The sequence below is a fragment of the Cottoperca gobio genome, chromosome 13 (assembly GCF_900634415.1).
Source record: "Cottoperca gobio chromosome 13, fCotGob3.1, whole genome shotgun sequence".
NCBI lineage: Eukaryota > Metazoa > Chordata > Actinopteri > Perciformes > Bovichtidae > Cottoperca > Cottoperca gobio.
The window spans coordinates 25,989,630-26,002,670 of record NC_041367.1 but is presented as its reverse complement, the minus strand read 5'-3'; the positions used below and the strand labels follow the sequence as shown (position 1 = coordinate 26,002,670).

The 13,041-nt window shown below is 40.6% G+C and overlaps 1 protein-coding gene across 1 annotated transcript in view; it reads right to left on the bottom strand.

The window, feature by feature from the left end:
* Window positions 1-519, bottom strand: part of LOC115018238 (melatonin receptor type 1B-B-like) — a 60,016-nt gene extending 59,497 nt beyond the window's left edge. The window contains exon 1 of the mRNA XM_029447153.1: window positions 330-519. Coding sequence (XP_029303013.1) covers window positions 330-519 — 190 coding nt within the window. The remainder of the gene's footprint in view (window positions 1-329) is intronic.
* Window positions 520-13,041: the final 12,522 nt, after the last annotated feature.

The window sequence follows — 13,041 nt, the reverse complement described above, 5'->3', positions numbered from 1 at the left end:
CAGACACATGTGTTATCTCATTCATTCTTTCTCTGCTTGTTCACATATGGAGACAATTCGGTTTTAATCATGTTAGGTTACAATGTTTTTATTGTCTCTTATTGCAGGACATACCTTCGCTGCAAACAGACTCGTGGCTTATTCGATTGTTGTGATTTGGGGTCGATAACAATAAAGCCCAGCTCACCTATAGATGTCATTTCTCAGCAGATCTGAGTTTCACGCTCCATGCTCTTCTGTCTATGTGTCTGTCTCTATGTTGTTTACATACACGCGCGCGCGAGCGAGTAAGCTAATACACCGTATTAAAATAGCTTTCAGATTCTTACCTGCATTTCGTAGTTTACGGTTCCTAAATACGGACACGATGACAAGCAGGTTACCCAGGACATCCACCACAGTGGTAAAGATCAGCACGCTCGCCAGTGCCGTGACTGCCCATGCAGGGCGCGCTCCCCCCTGGCTCGGCTCCGGCCCGTGTTCCGTCCGGTTCTTTAACAGCGACTCGTCCTCCGGCATGTCCATAGTCTCTCTCCCCGCCTCTCTCACACCCCACGGTTGTTGTGAGTGATTGCTGGCAGGCTGCTTCACTGTGACAGCAAAAAACAGTCATAGATGTCCTTCAGTTGTCGCGGGTTTTCTCTGCCAGGTCACTGCGTCCAGCCGCGTAACCTGTGCCAGAGTCCGGAGCCGCTCCGTCGCCAGTCCCCTCAGAGAGGACCGCGGCCCGCCGAGACCCATAGACAGCCCAGGGACTCTGTGTGCGTAGAGCAGAGATGCGCAGCATGCATCCCACACTACCTATTCTTTCCCCTGCTCTGTCTCACCAGACCTCATCGCTCCTCTTTTCTGCCTCTCCACACTCCACCCCTCTGATCTCTATTGCCTATGGGACTGGAGGAAACTCTGACATTCCGGTGCGGACTCTACAGTGCTGTACTGTAGTGTATACACCGGATGGCTTTTGCTCACTGTGGTGATATGACAGGACGTTTAAACATTTCATCCAGTTGTTTCACTCGTCACAAAAATAAAGAATGTAAGTGTTTTAGTGATTAAAGTCACTACATTGTTTCATTGCTACCTTCTAAAAACTGATGGGTTAAAAAGACAAGTATTACATAACATAATTTGAGCCAGCATGTTTATGGGTTATGTTTTTTACACAAAAATGGGTAAAAATGACCATGTAGGCCGGAATATTAACTTAGGTGGGCCTCTGGGGTAAAATGTGTACAACAAAGTGAGCTAGGGGAGCTATAGGGAAACATTTGGTGGCCTCTGGCACATCCAACTCTCACTATTCCATCATTTTTATATCTGTTGTGAGTCAAGCAGAGCTGGTTCTCCACTCATCGGAAGATGTGCAGTTTGATCCCTTGCTCCTCCAGTCCGCATGTTGAAGTGTCTTTGGGCAACATACTGAACTCCAAATTGCTCCCGAAGGCTGTGCAAATGGTGTGTTAGTGCGTGTGTAAATGAGCATTTAAATTAGATCCTGATCCAGCACCTTGCATCACTTTATGTGTGATGGCAGTGTGTGTGAATTGGTGAATGTTGACATTTAGTGTAAAGTGCTATGAGTTGTCAAAGTCCCTTTAACATCCAAGTCTATGTTGTTAATGAATTTTGGACCATGTCCTATAGCTGGACCAATTCCCATAACTATTCTATGTCGATATGCTCAAACCCTAGTGCACGCACACATTTGGAGCTGTGACTATCGTTCTTATGGCAGAGCACATCCAAATAGGCCAAATGCTAACATCTGCTAGGCCATTCTCAGGTGGGTATACAGTGTGACTGCATCTCTGTATTCACTTGTACTGTTATCTATACAAACCTTCAGTGTAAGAGATCACTTCGGTCTCCATCTGCTGCTTTGGTTTCCTTTACTCTGCTCATTAAGAATTTCCTTCACATATATACACTGATCTTAATTGTTACATAATTTAAAGAGTTGGCCTATCTCATTGTTAACATGTAGTGAATTATTGTAAAGGACAATTAGGCTTCTTGTGCATCTGAACCCACACACTCTGTAAACAGCTGTTAATATTTAAAACCATTCCTATTCATGACTGATCACAACTTTTAAAGTTAAGAATTGTTAGACCTTAGACCTTTATTATTTATGTATTGACACCTTCAATCCCTTTTTCTTCTCTATTGATATATTCCACTCCTATCAGGTGTGATCTAAGAATGAACATTCACTTTGTTACACACAAAGCAGGAGAAAATGACTCAATGACAGGATAACCAAAACTGTAAACATGCATAAAATGTATGATGTGTAGAGGAACACATTTGAACAGATATATTACTGCAGGATGTTCCATTACATTTTTTCATTTAGGATGTCTGACATCATTCTGCATTAATTGGTCAATTGCAAAAAAAAGGACATTTTAAAGTGTAAAATGACAGTTTGAGGCTGAGGCACATTTTCCTCATATGACACAGGTCTGTTACTTTGACAACATGGCCTGTCTTAGTGTGTTTGCAATGCGTCTTAGAGATGGCCCTGCTGTAGAAAGTGTGCATGCATCCACACACACACACACACACACACACACACACACACACACACACACACACACACACACACACACACACACACACACACACACACACACATACACACACACACACACACACATTCATATGCAGGACTGATACAGACAGATCATCATGTTGGTATTGTTTTGAAGCAGAGGCGATAGTGGTCGTAAAATGTCACACATAGCAAATCACAACTTTTTTAATAAAGCCGACTGGACTTAACTGAGTAGTCTGAAGATTGGTCGGCAGCTGTCGCTTATGGAAAGCTCCTCATACATTTTCTATGATTAGATGATTTAGATGGCACAGGCACATCCGGGCAAATCTGTGGCTACCTCGCTAGTTAGGGCTACCAAAAAGTGGTTTGAAAAAAATACAATATCAATTATGAAATCACATTATTATGAAATGATAAAAGTATATTTTTGTACTTTACACATCATGCAGACTTGAACCATTGAAACGTGGTACTCCATTTTTAAATCTTGGAGGCCCACTTAGCTCCTATCTATGCGCCTTGGATGGCCCGCTCTGAAGTTATAGTTGGTTCTGTGATGAACAGAGAAATGATAAATTCTTAACAAGCAGTGATAGATGAAGATATTATAACTTTAAATTGTAGAGTTCAAGTAAGAAGAGGTTAGTTTGCAAACATCATAGAGAATGAGTCACATCTACTCCTAAATACATTGACAAGAACTGAATTGTGAGGGAAGGGCAAGACCTATTGCTGTATGATGAATGATTAGGATTTCGTGTGGTACTTGGGGTGTTCAATTAACCCGCCTGCCATAGCAAAGCCTTTTCAGGACATTGCGGAGGTGCTCCTCCAGAGACTGTAGCAGGTTTATGTCAGCTCCCTAGGGTGAATCGTGCATCCTAAAGTTTAGAAAGTAAACAGAAAAGCATTCAAATAAAACACATTAGAAAATAACTGAATCAGAAGCAACCCTGCAATTCAGAGACTTAGCACTTCCCTCACGTGCCCTCCCTCCCTGTGATGTTGTCTTCCTTCCCTTCTCCATCTAAGAGAAGGAAGCACTCTGACCATGGTTCTTCCATATACTGACGGTACCTTTTAATGGAATCAGAAACAATGGTGTGAACAGTGCACAGAAGAATTTAAAAAAGGATTTCTTGATTTTTATATAAATGACTCTCCACAGAGTCGAGCTGAGTAACGATCCGCTTAGTGCAAAGCTGTGGAATCTTTCATCCTTACCATAACACTATTTTAGGGGCAACACATGTCAGGCAGCGGCTGGCGTTACTGCAGTTTTACAAGCATGACAGATAACTACTTCAGGTAACGTGGAAACACAAAAGGCCCTATCTAGAGCCAGCTACTACAGCTACAGCTACTGTAGAAACATGGCCTTTTCTTAAAGTTAGGCTACTATGAACAATTTTTAACTGGTTATAAAACTCAATGTAATACAGATGCCTCTATATGACCTATAAGAAAAAAGGTCCGACTCTAGCGGGGCCGGACAGACCAAGATCCTGCCTACTTCAACCTTCAGTCGTAGCTCTGGCTGGAGGTGGACAGCTCAGCAATAGCTACAGCCTGGGCCTCCAGCAGCGAGGTAAAGCTCGGCTCCTGGTTGCTGGATGTGGTGCTCTCCACCTCCTGCCGTGCTACTGCTGTAGGTAGCGAAGACACCGGGCAGCTATTTGATGTTTTTTTCTCTCCGGATGAGATATGGTCGAAACAAGTCAAAGTACATGTCAAATACTGATATATGTTCAAGTGGTAATTTTTCTAATGAGTTTGGTTTGAATGAGTTATTTGATTCTATAAAAAGGAGGTGTGTTGTGCAAATCTTCTTCATCTGACTTTGATCTCAGGATTTGAAGCCCTGGTTTCACTCCACAGGCTCACCTGAACAAAGGCTGAATTATACTTCTACGTCATATACCCGCTTCATGAAACCAGTTTATTATATATACTTAAAATTAAAACAAAACTGAAATGTTGTGTTTTGTGAAATTTCGTTTTATTTTGTGAAATGTTGTTTGGTTTCAGGAAAAGTTCACCATTTTAATTTGTTTTGGAGCAACAAACATAAAGTAATGTTATGCAATGTGAGGTTTGTAACATAAAACGGTATCTACAATCATGATGAACAAAAACGTTCAGGCAATTTCAACATTATAGATAAATTACTACATAGGCTAACTTCTCACCTTTCCTTCTCTTTTGGAAAAACCCCACAATATTGTTTTCATACTTCCTAATAGATCCAGAAATATAAAACTTGTTGTGTGTCACAATCACATCAGAGTTACACGGGTGGGAGTAATACACACAATGTTCTTGTTTTATCAGCGTAAGCCAGAGTGCCATGGACCCCTCGGGGTCCCCGGACAATACTTTGAGAATCACTGGACTATAAAAGATTTTTTTATATTTTGTATCAATACATAGACCTAACATGTTATTAGAGATTAAGCCATGCAGCAATATATAAAGTAATTAAAATGAGCTCCATCTTTACTAGCTGCAACATTAAAGTGATGAACACATGAATTAATCATATCCTAATTATAATTCAATAATAAATATATTATTCTGAAATAGGCCATTCTCCAAAATGAAAACGTTTACTCAGTGTACTTATATTTTAATATAATAATAAGCATTAAAAGCACAACAGTTTTCTTGAGAGTTTCGCACTGTCTGTTTTGAACTGATTTCATCATTACACTACATTTATGGAAAAGACACAATTTTATTCACGGTAAACATTTTTTATACATTTCTGCTGCTCAAATGAGAGCACGCAGTTATTTCGAAGAGTGTATCATTAATTTCCAACACGTATTTCTTTTATTTTCATGCATTTCTGTTGAATAATGCATTGTTGAATATAAGTGCTAAACACTTCAGCAAGAAAAACACCAAAAACACAAGCTTAAAACCATACACAGAAAAATGGTTATGAGGCTTATTGCTTGTTCATATTCGGGATATGATGTTACATGAAGCACAGAGAAATTGAGTTATTAATATCCCGTATGATAAATAGTAGAATCCTATCCTGAATGTTACTGCATGCTATTTCTGACCGTACATCATTCATTTCCCTCTCATATTGCTTTCATTTTCACCTAATTCTGTTGAAAAACATGCTCTTAGAGCATCTCATAGACAAAGTGTTTGGGGATGAGTGCAATAGATAGTTAGTTTTGTCTGTCTTTAACATGAAAATGTTACAAGTCATCCACGTTTGTAAGGCATGCTTGAAGTTTAGCCAACTGATTGGTTTCATCTGGTTTAATTGATAGATATAATTGGGTATCATCAGCATAGCAATGAAAGTTTATAGAGTAGTTCTTTATAATATTGCCTAAAGGAAGCATATATAAGGTGAATAGAATAGGTCCAAGTACAGAACCTTGCTGGACTCCATGACTGACTTTTGCTTGGATGGAAGCTTCATTGTTAACACGTACAAACTGAGATCGTTCAGATAAATAGGACTTGAACCAACTTAGTGCGGTTCCTTTCATGCCAACACAATGTTCCAGTCTCTGTAGTAGAATGTCATGATCAACAGTGTCGAAAGCAGCACTGAGGTCTAACAAGACAAGAACAGAGACAAGTCCTTTGTCTGATGCCAATAGAAGTGCCGTCTCTGTGCTATTACACATTCTAAATCTAGACGGAAAATCCTGAATTAAATTATTACTTTAGCTAGTAGCTAATAGCTACTTTAAAGGATTGTGGTACGTAGCCAGATAATAGAGACAGGTTGATCATATTTAATAACGAGGTGTTAATTAAGGGTAAAACTTCTTTAAACAGCTTAGTTGGAATCGGGTCTAAAAGACAGTTTGATGGCTTAGACCAGTGGTTCCCAAATAGTGTGCCTTGAGACAAATCCCGGTGTGCCGTGGGATTTTGAAACAATTAGGCCTATTGCATTTAACTGTACACAAGGTTATGAATGATTTTTAATTTACTTCAGTGTTTCCCCTAGGGCGAAGTGCAGGGAAACACTGTACTTTATCGGTACTTTGTCTTACACACTTATTTCACAATATAGAAACAATAGTTCTTATATGCTTTGGCCTAAATATAAATAAAACAATCATAAAAAAAGGAAATCTGTCAAAGCGAACCCGTTTTAGCCATTTGCGCAGGGTGGGAAATATTAGAGTGTGACGCATCAAAGGCTCTCTGTTAGTGTGAAGGAGAATAGCTTCTTACAAGGACTAGGCTAAATAAATGTCCACAGAGTGATAACAGTGATACTATGTGTTAGAGAGGGGATTCTGCCTGGATATGAGCACAAGTGTGCCTTGAGATTTTGGCATGGTTTTTGGTGTGCCTTGGCCACATAAACTTTGGGAACCACTGGTCTAGTAGCACCTTGTCTGGTAGCCAACTGTGCATAAATGGGGAAATACTGGCTTTTGTTGTAAAGCGCTTTGAGCAGTCACTAAGACTAGAGCGTTATATAAAATGCAGACCATTTTTATTTTTTTCACTTTATTGCATACAAAGGTTCAAACAGATAAATAGTTAATTACAATACAAAACTGCTACAAATATTGATACCTCTTAACTTGTAGCAGGCAGTCCAGGAGTTTTATTTTGTCATGTGTTGTGTACAGTCCACCATGCTGGATGTGGTACCCATGCCATACCTCATTAGAAAGCTTAGAATCTCATCTATTTAGATTTTGAGATCACAATCACAACAGCAGGTACAATCAGCTCATCGCACTGTAATCAGTAATAATCCAAAAAAAACACTCCTGTGTCATTGCCAAAGATCGTTTCCGGTAAAAAAAAATATTGATCGTCACATAAAACAAGCCCATAAACAGCTGTTGCAATCTTTGAAATAAGCTGATCGATGTGTGTGATTTCCATTTATACTTGGTAAAAACTACATTTTTACCTCAGGAGGGGGAAGCGGGGAACTATCCAAGCTGTGTACAGCAAGGGTGGGACCCTGCTGACTTCGACTGAGAAAGTTATCGGGCGGTGGAAGGAGCACTTTGAGGAACTCCTGAATCCGTCTAACACGCCCTCTATGGTAGAGGCAGAGCTGGAAGTCACTGAGGTAGTCAAACAACTCCACAGTGGCAAAGCCGTAGGGGTTGATGAGATCCGTTCAGAAATGCTGAAGGCTTTGGGTGTTGAGGGGCTGTCTTGGTTGACACGCCTCGTCAACATTGCGTTGAAGTCTGGAACAGTGCCCAGGGGGTGGCAGACCGGGGTGGTGGTTCCCTTATTCTAAAAGGGGGACCAGAGAGTGTGTGTCAACTACAGGGGTATCACACTTCTCAGTCTCCCTAGTGAAGTCCACTCCAAGGTGCTGGAAAGGAGTGTTCGGCCAATAGTTAAACCTCTGATTAAAGAGGAACAATGCGGTTTCCGTCCTGGTCGTAGAACAACAGACCAAATCTTCACTCTAGCAAGGATCCTGGAGGGGGCCAGGGAGTACGCCCATCCAGTCTACATGTGTTTTGTGGATCTGGAGAAAGTGTACGACCGGGTCCCCCGGGTGATACTGTGGGATGTGCTGCGGGAGTATGGGTGAGGGGGTCACTTCTGAGGGCCATCCAATCCCTGTACGCCCAAAGCGAGAGTTGTGTCCGGATAATCGACAGTAAGTCGGACTAATTCACAGTGAATGTTGGCCTCCACCAGAGCTGCGCTTTATCGCTAATCCTGTTTGTGATTTTCATGGACAGGATATCGAGGCGTAGTCGTGGAGGAGAGGGCTTGCAGTTCGGTGGCCTAATGATCTCATCGCTGCTCTTTGCAGATGATGCGGTCCTGATGCCGTCATCGGTCTGTGACCTTCAGCAGTCACTGGATCGGTTCGCAGCCGAGTGTGAAGCGGTTGGGATGAGGATCAGCACCTCCGGGTAGGGAATGAGCCCTTACCCCAAGTTTAAGTACCTCAGGGTCTTGTTCGTGAGTGAGGGGACGATGGAGCGAGAGATTGGCCGGAGAATCGGAGCAGCGGGGGCGGTATTGCATTTGCTTTACCGCACCGTTGTGACGAAAAGAGAGCTGAGCCAGAAGGCAAAGCTCTCGATCTACCGGTCGATCTTCGTTCCTACCCTCACCTATGGTCATGAAGGCTGGGTCATGACCGAAAGAACGAGTTTATGGCCTTTTTATCTATAAATATAAATATTATATTTGGGGTCTCCAAATGGCACAGCTTGGAAACGCCTGGTGTTACTTTTAGAAAAACCTGTCTAATAAGTTAAGTTTTTGGGCCTTTGTTCTGAAATTTGAACCTGAACTTGGTAATACCTGATGCTATGTTCTTATTGTGTTTTCCAGCACTTACCTATCAGCTCTACCCATCTTCAGGCATCTTTTTCTACAAAAATATTCGGGCGGAGTGTATTTTCTTAAAATACAGTATATTCAGACCACTAGTACTCAGTGCCAGAAGCACTTGGAGACATTCTGATCTTTTGAATGAGACCAAAATGCATCTGGTGCAAATGGTTGAAGAGTAGCTTTTAATTTACTTTGGGTATGTCGTTTGTAGGTATTTTCGGGTAAATTCACCTACACTGTAAGAGTCCCTTTTTCTCTTTTCTTAACAATTGTTGCCAACATTTGGCATACTCCCATCAGCACAGAAGTGCTTTTGCAAAGTAACTTTATTATTTTCTCTACGTTTATACGTTTTTAGTTATTCATGAATTAATGAATTATTTTACTTCTTAATTTGAGTTATTTGCTTTTATAATTTATTAATATTGCTTGTGCAAGCATGCATACCACATAGACATAAATGCCCTGAGCAGCAAGTCCCCGGTTCAATTCCCAGCATGCCGGACCGTGAGCTGCATGTCATTCCCCTGCTCTTCTCTCCACACTTCCTGTCTCTCTCTACTATCACTATCAAATAAAAGCATAAAATGGCCAAAAATAATCTTTAATATGATTACTTGTGCCTTGGCCACAGAAATTTTTGGAACCCCTGGCTTAGACGACGAGATTGTTGAAGTTAGTTGGTGAAGGTAGATTGGAGTTGAGCATTATAAATATATATTAGGTTTTACAGCTGTTTTTAAGGTTCCTGTGATCAAAGATAAATCAGTACTGGTTGAGAAAAGCAGGTGATTCATTTTGTCTCTAATAATCCAAATTGTATCATTAAATAAGTGCATTACTACTGAGGGAATAGAAGGCTCTGTAGAGATGTGGTTCTCTGTCAGCCTGGCTACAGTGCTGAAAAGAAACCTGGGGTTGTTCTTATTTTCTTCTATTAATGAAGAGTAATAAACTGCTCTGGCATTACGGAGAGCCTTCTTATATGTTTTAAGGTTATTTAGCCAGACTAAACAAGATTCTTTCATCTTAGTGGAACGCCCTTTCCTTTCAAGTTTTCTCGACGATTGCTTAGTTTGCGGGTTTGGGGGTTATACCATCATCTTTTATTTTGGGGGACTATGGTTAACATTGGAGTCCTCCGTTGTATTGATACACAGTATGGAATTAAGTGCCGATGGAATTACTTCTTTGAATTTAGCTACAGCACTATCAGATAGACATCAAGCGTATGAATCTTTGCCTATTAGTCAATAACAGGACTTCAACAATTCTTAAATAATGGACAGATAAAACATTATTATGTGGAAAGACTAATAAATGTTAAATTTCAATACCATGAGCCAGAACAAGATCCAGGGTGTGGTTAAAACAGTGTGTTAGTTTGTATACATATATATATATATATATATATATGTATATAAACAACACATATATATATATATAACACAATCAAATCTATGATTATTGACTTCCACGTAGATACTAACATCACCTACAATAATTACTTAATCTATTTTAACGACTAAAATTGATCACAACTTTTTCAGAGTACGGACTAGGAGTGTGGTACACTTAACATACAATTGGCTTTATTGTTTTCCATGTTGGGTTTGAGAGTGTAAGAACAAGGCTTTCAAAAGAGTTATAGTTTAGTTTAGGCTTAGGATTGATTAATAGGTTTGAGTTGAATATGGCTGCAGCTCCACCTCCTCGGCCAGTGCCTCGAGGAATGTGAGTATTAATATGACCTGGCGGAGTGGATTCATTTAGACTGACATTCATGTCTCAAGTTTCAGTGAGACAAAATAAATCAATCAGAGTATCAATCACTTGATATTTAAGAGTCCACAATAAATTGTTCTATTTAGTTGCACTGTTGCAGTGGCGGTGTTCATTTTATTAGGTTTTTATGTATTCCTCTTCTGTTTACTATTGACTTTATTATTTAAGTAGTTGTGGGGCGGACACAGTTACTATTGGGATTTGTGTGGGTGACTGCCTGCATAGAAGCGCAGAGAAGCGTGTAACACTGTAACTCAGCCAATTATCTACAAAGCCCATGTAATTAACTGGACACCACCTCAACAACCAGCATTGAAATGATGTCATGCCGCGATACATGTCATGTTAGATTTGGCAGGGGATCAGAGGACTCTAGGGAGTCCGACATTGTATAGCATTGCATGTAGCCTCACAATGACTTCACATTAACTTGAGTCACTTCCGATTGGCGTAATCGGGTGCCATTACCGCTGACATGAATAACAATACTTGCTGTATTTATGCTTACCCTGAGCCAGCAGTATTATATTTGATTGAATATTGCCCGCTCCATTCCCCTGGAATACTTTTAACTATGCTCCCTGGGGTCACTAACTTAGAATAGAGCGACCGATACATAGGAAAACCGTAAATGAACGCTTACTGCAGTACGTCAGGACGTTCACAAATGTCAGTTCAAGTACCTTTACTATACAAAAACATCTATTATTATTATTATTATTATTATTATTATTATTATTATTATTATTATTATTATTATTATTATTATTATTATTATTATTATTATTATTATTATTATTTAAAGTGCTTTGATTGTTTGAAGACCAAAAAGGCTCTGTATAAATACAAGTCCATCCATCTTTTAAATAAAAAAACAGGAATGTAAGAAACTGTAAGATACTGAGATGTTAGTAATTAAAGTGGATATGAGCAGTGGACAGAAATGGTAAATTAATGCTATTCTAACGTTGCTTTAAGGAAAGTAATTCTTACTTCACTGTTTACTGTTTCACTGAGGAAAAACAAGTATAGCCTTGATGAAAGAACATCTCTAATGAAGTGAGTGGGACTGCTGGCAGAGACACCAGGGACACCTCATTAGTGGCATCAGGAAAAAGCAGAAAACATGAGTGTCAGTGATTTACAGAGCTGCTTAGACCTGGATCCTGTCTACTTCTCTGCTGCACTCATACTGTATCTGTAATATAGGTTCCTACACTGTCAGATCATCTGATGACGATGACAGCGTAGGTACGTCAGATGGGCTACCGCGAAAACACTTGCATGCTATGGATTCACAAAACTAACATATATAACACGGTCATATAGACAGACAGACAGACAGACAGACAGACAGATACTTTATTGATCCCGAGGGAAATTTAGGCATCCAGTAGCTTAAAAGACTTAAAAAGTAAGTAATAAATAAATAAAAAATAAGAGATATAGGCTGTAAATTATAAATACAAAAGTAAAAATACAGGCTGTTGTAAAAAAAATTAAAAAGTACACATTGACCACTGTTTTTGGTTTTTGGTTTGAAATGTTTGCTTCCCCCTGCCATCACTGAAAGGAGTTGTACAGTCTTATGGCCAGGGGGACAAAAGAGTTCTTAAGCCTGTCTGTGGAGCAGGACAGGGACAGCAGTTTGCCGCTGAACAAGCTCCTCTGCCTGGTGAATGTGCAGTGCAGAGGGTAGTGGGCGTTGTTTATCCAGGGTCCTTCTCTCTGCTACTGTCACCAGGGAGTCCAGCTCTGTGCCCACTACAGAGCCAGCCCTCCTCACCAGTCTGTCCAGCTGCCCTGCGTCCCTCTTCTTGCTGCTTCCTCCCCAACACACCACAGCATAGAAGAGAGCACTGGCCACCACAGACTGGTAGAACATCAACAGCAGTTATTTGCAAATTTCAAAGGACCCCAGCCTTCTCAGGAAGTACAGACGACTCTGCCCTTTCTTGTGAAGAGTCTCCATATTTGAACGTGTGGTTGTGGGTTGTGTCTGGATCCGAGGTTTGTATTGTGGTTTCAGCAGCACTAGGTTGTGATCAGACTTCTCCATTGGGGGCAGGGGGGTGGCAGTGTGACCACCCTTCACATTAGCAAACAGGAGGACTAATGTCCTGTTCTTCCTGGTGGGGCAGCTTACAAACTGATGAAAGTCTGGTAGTGTGGAGTCTAGTGTTAAATGATTGAAGTCTCCTGAGATGGCAATGAAAGCTTCTGATTGTTGGGTTTGCAGTCTAGCGATGGTACAGTGAATGACGTCACACACGATCTCTGCGACAAATTCCGAGCTTTCAAATGCACCTTAACACCCCTTAATTACAGAGTCGCTGCTGCCGCCATTAACAGAGGAACAATCAGTCAAACTTCAC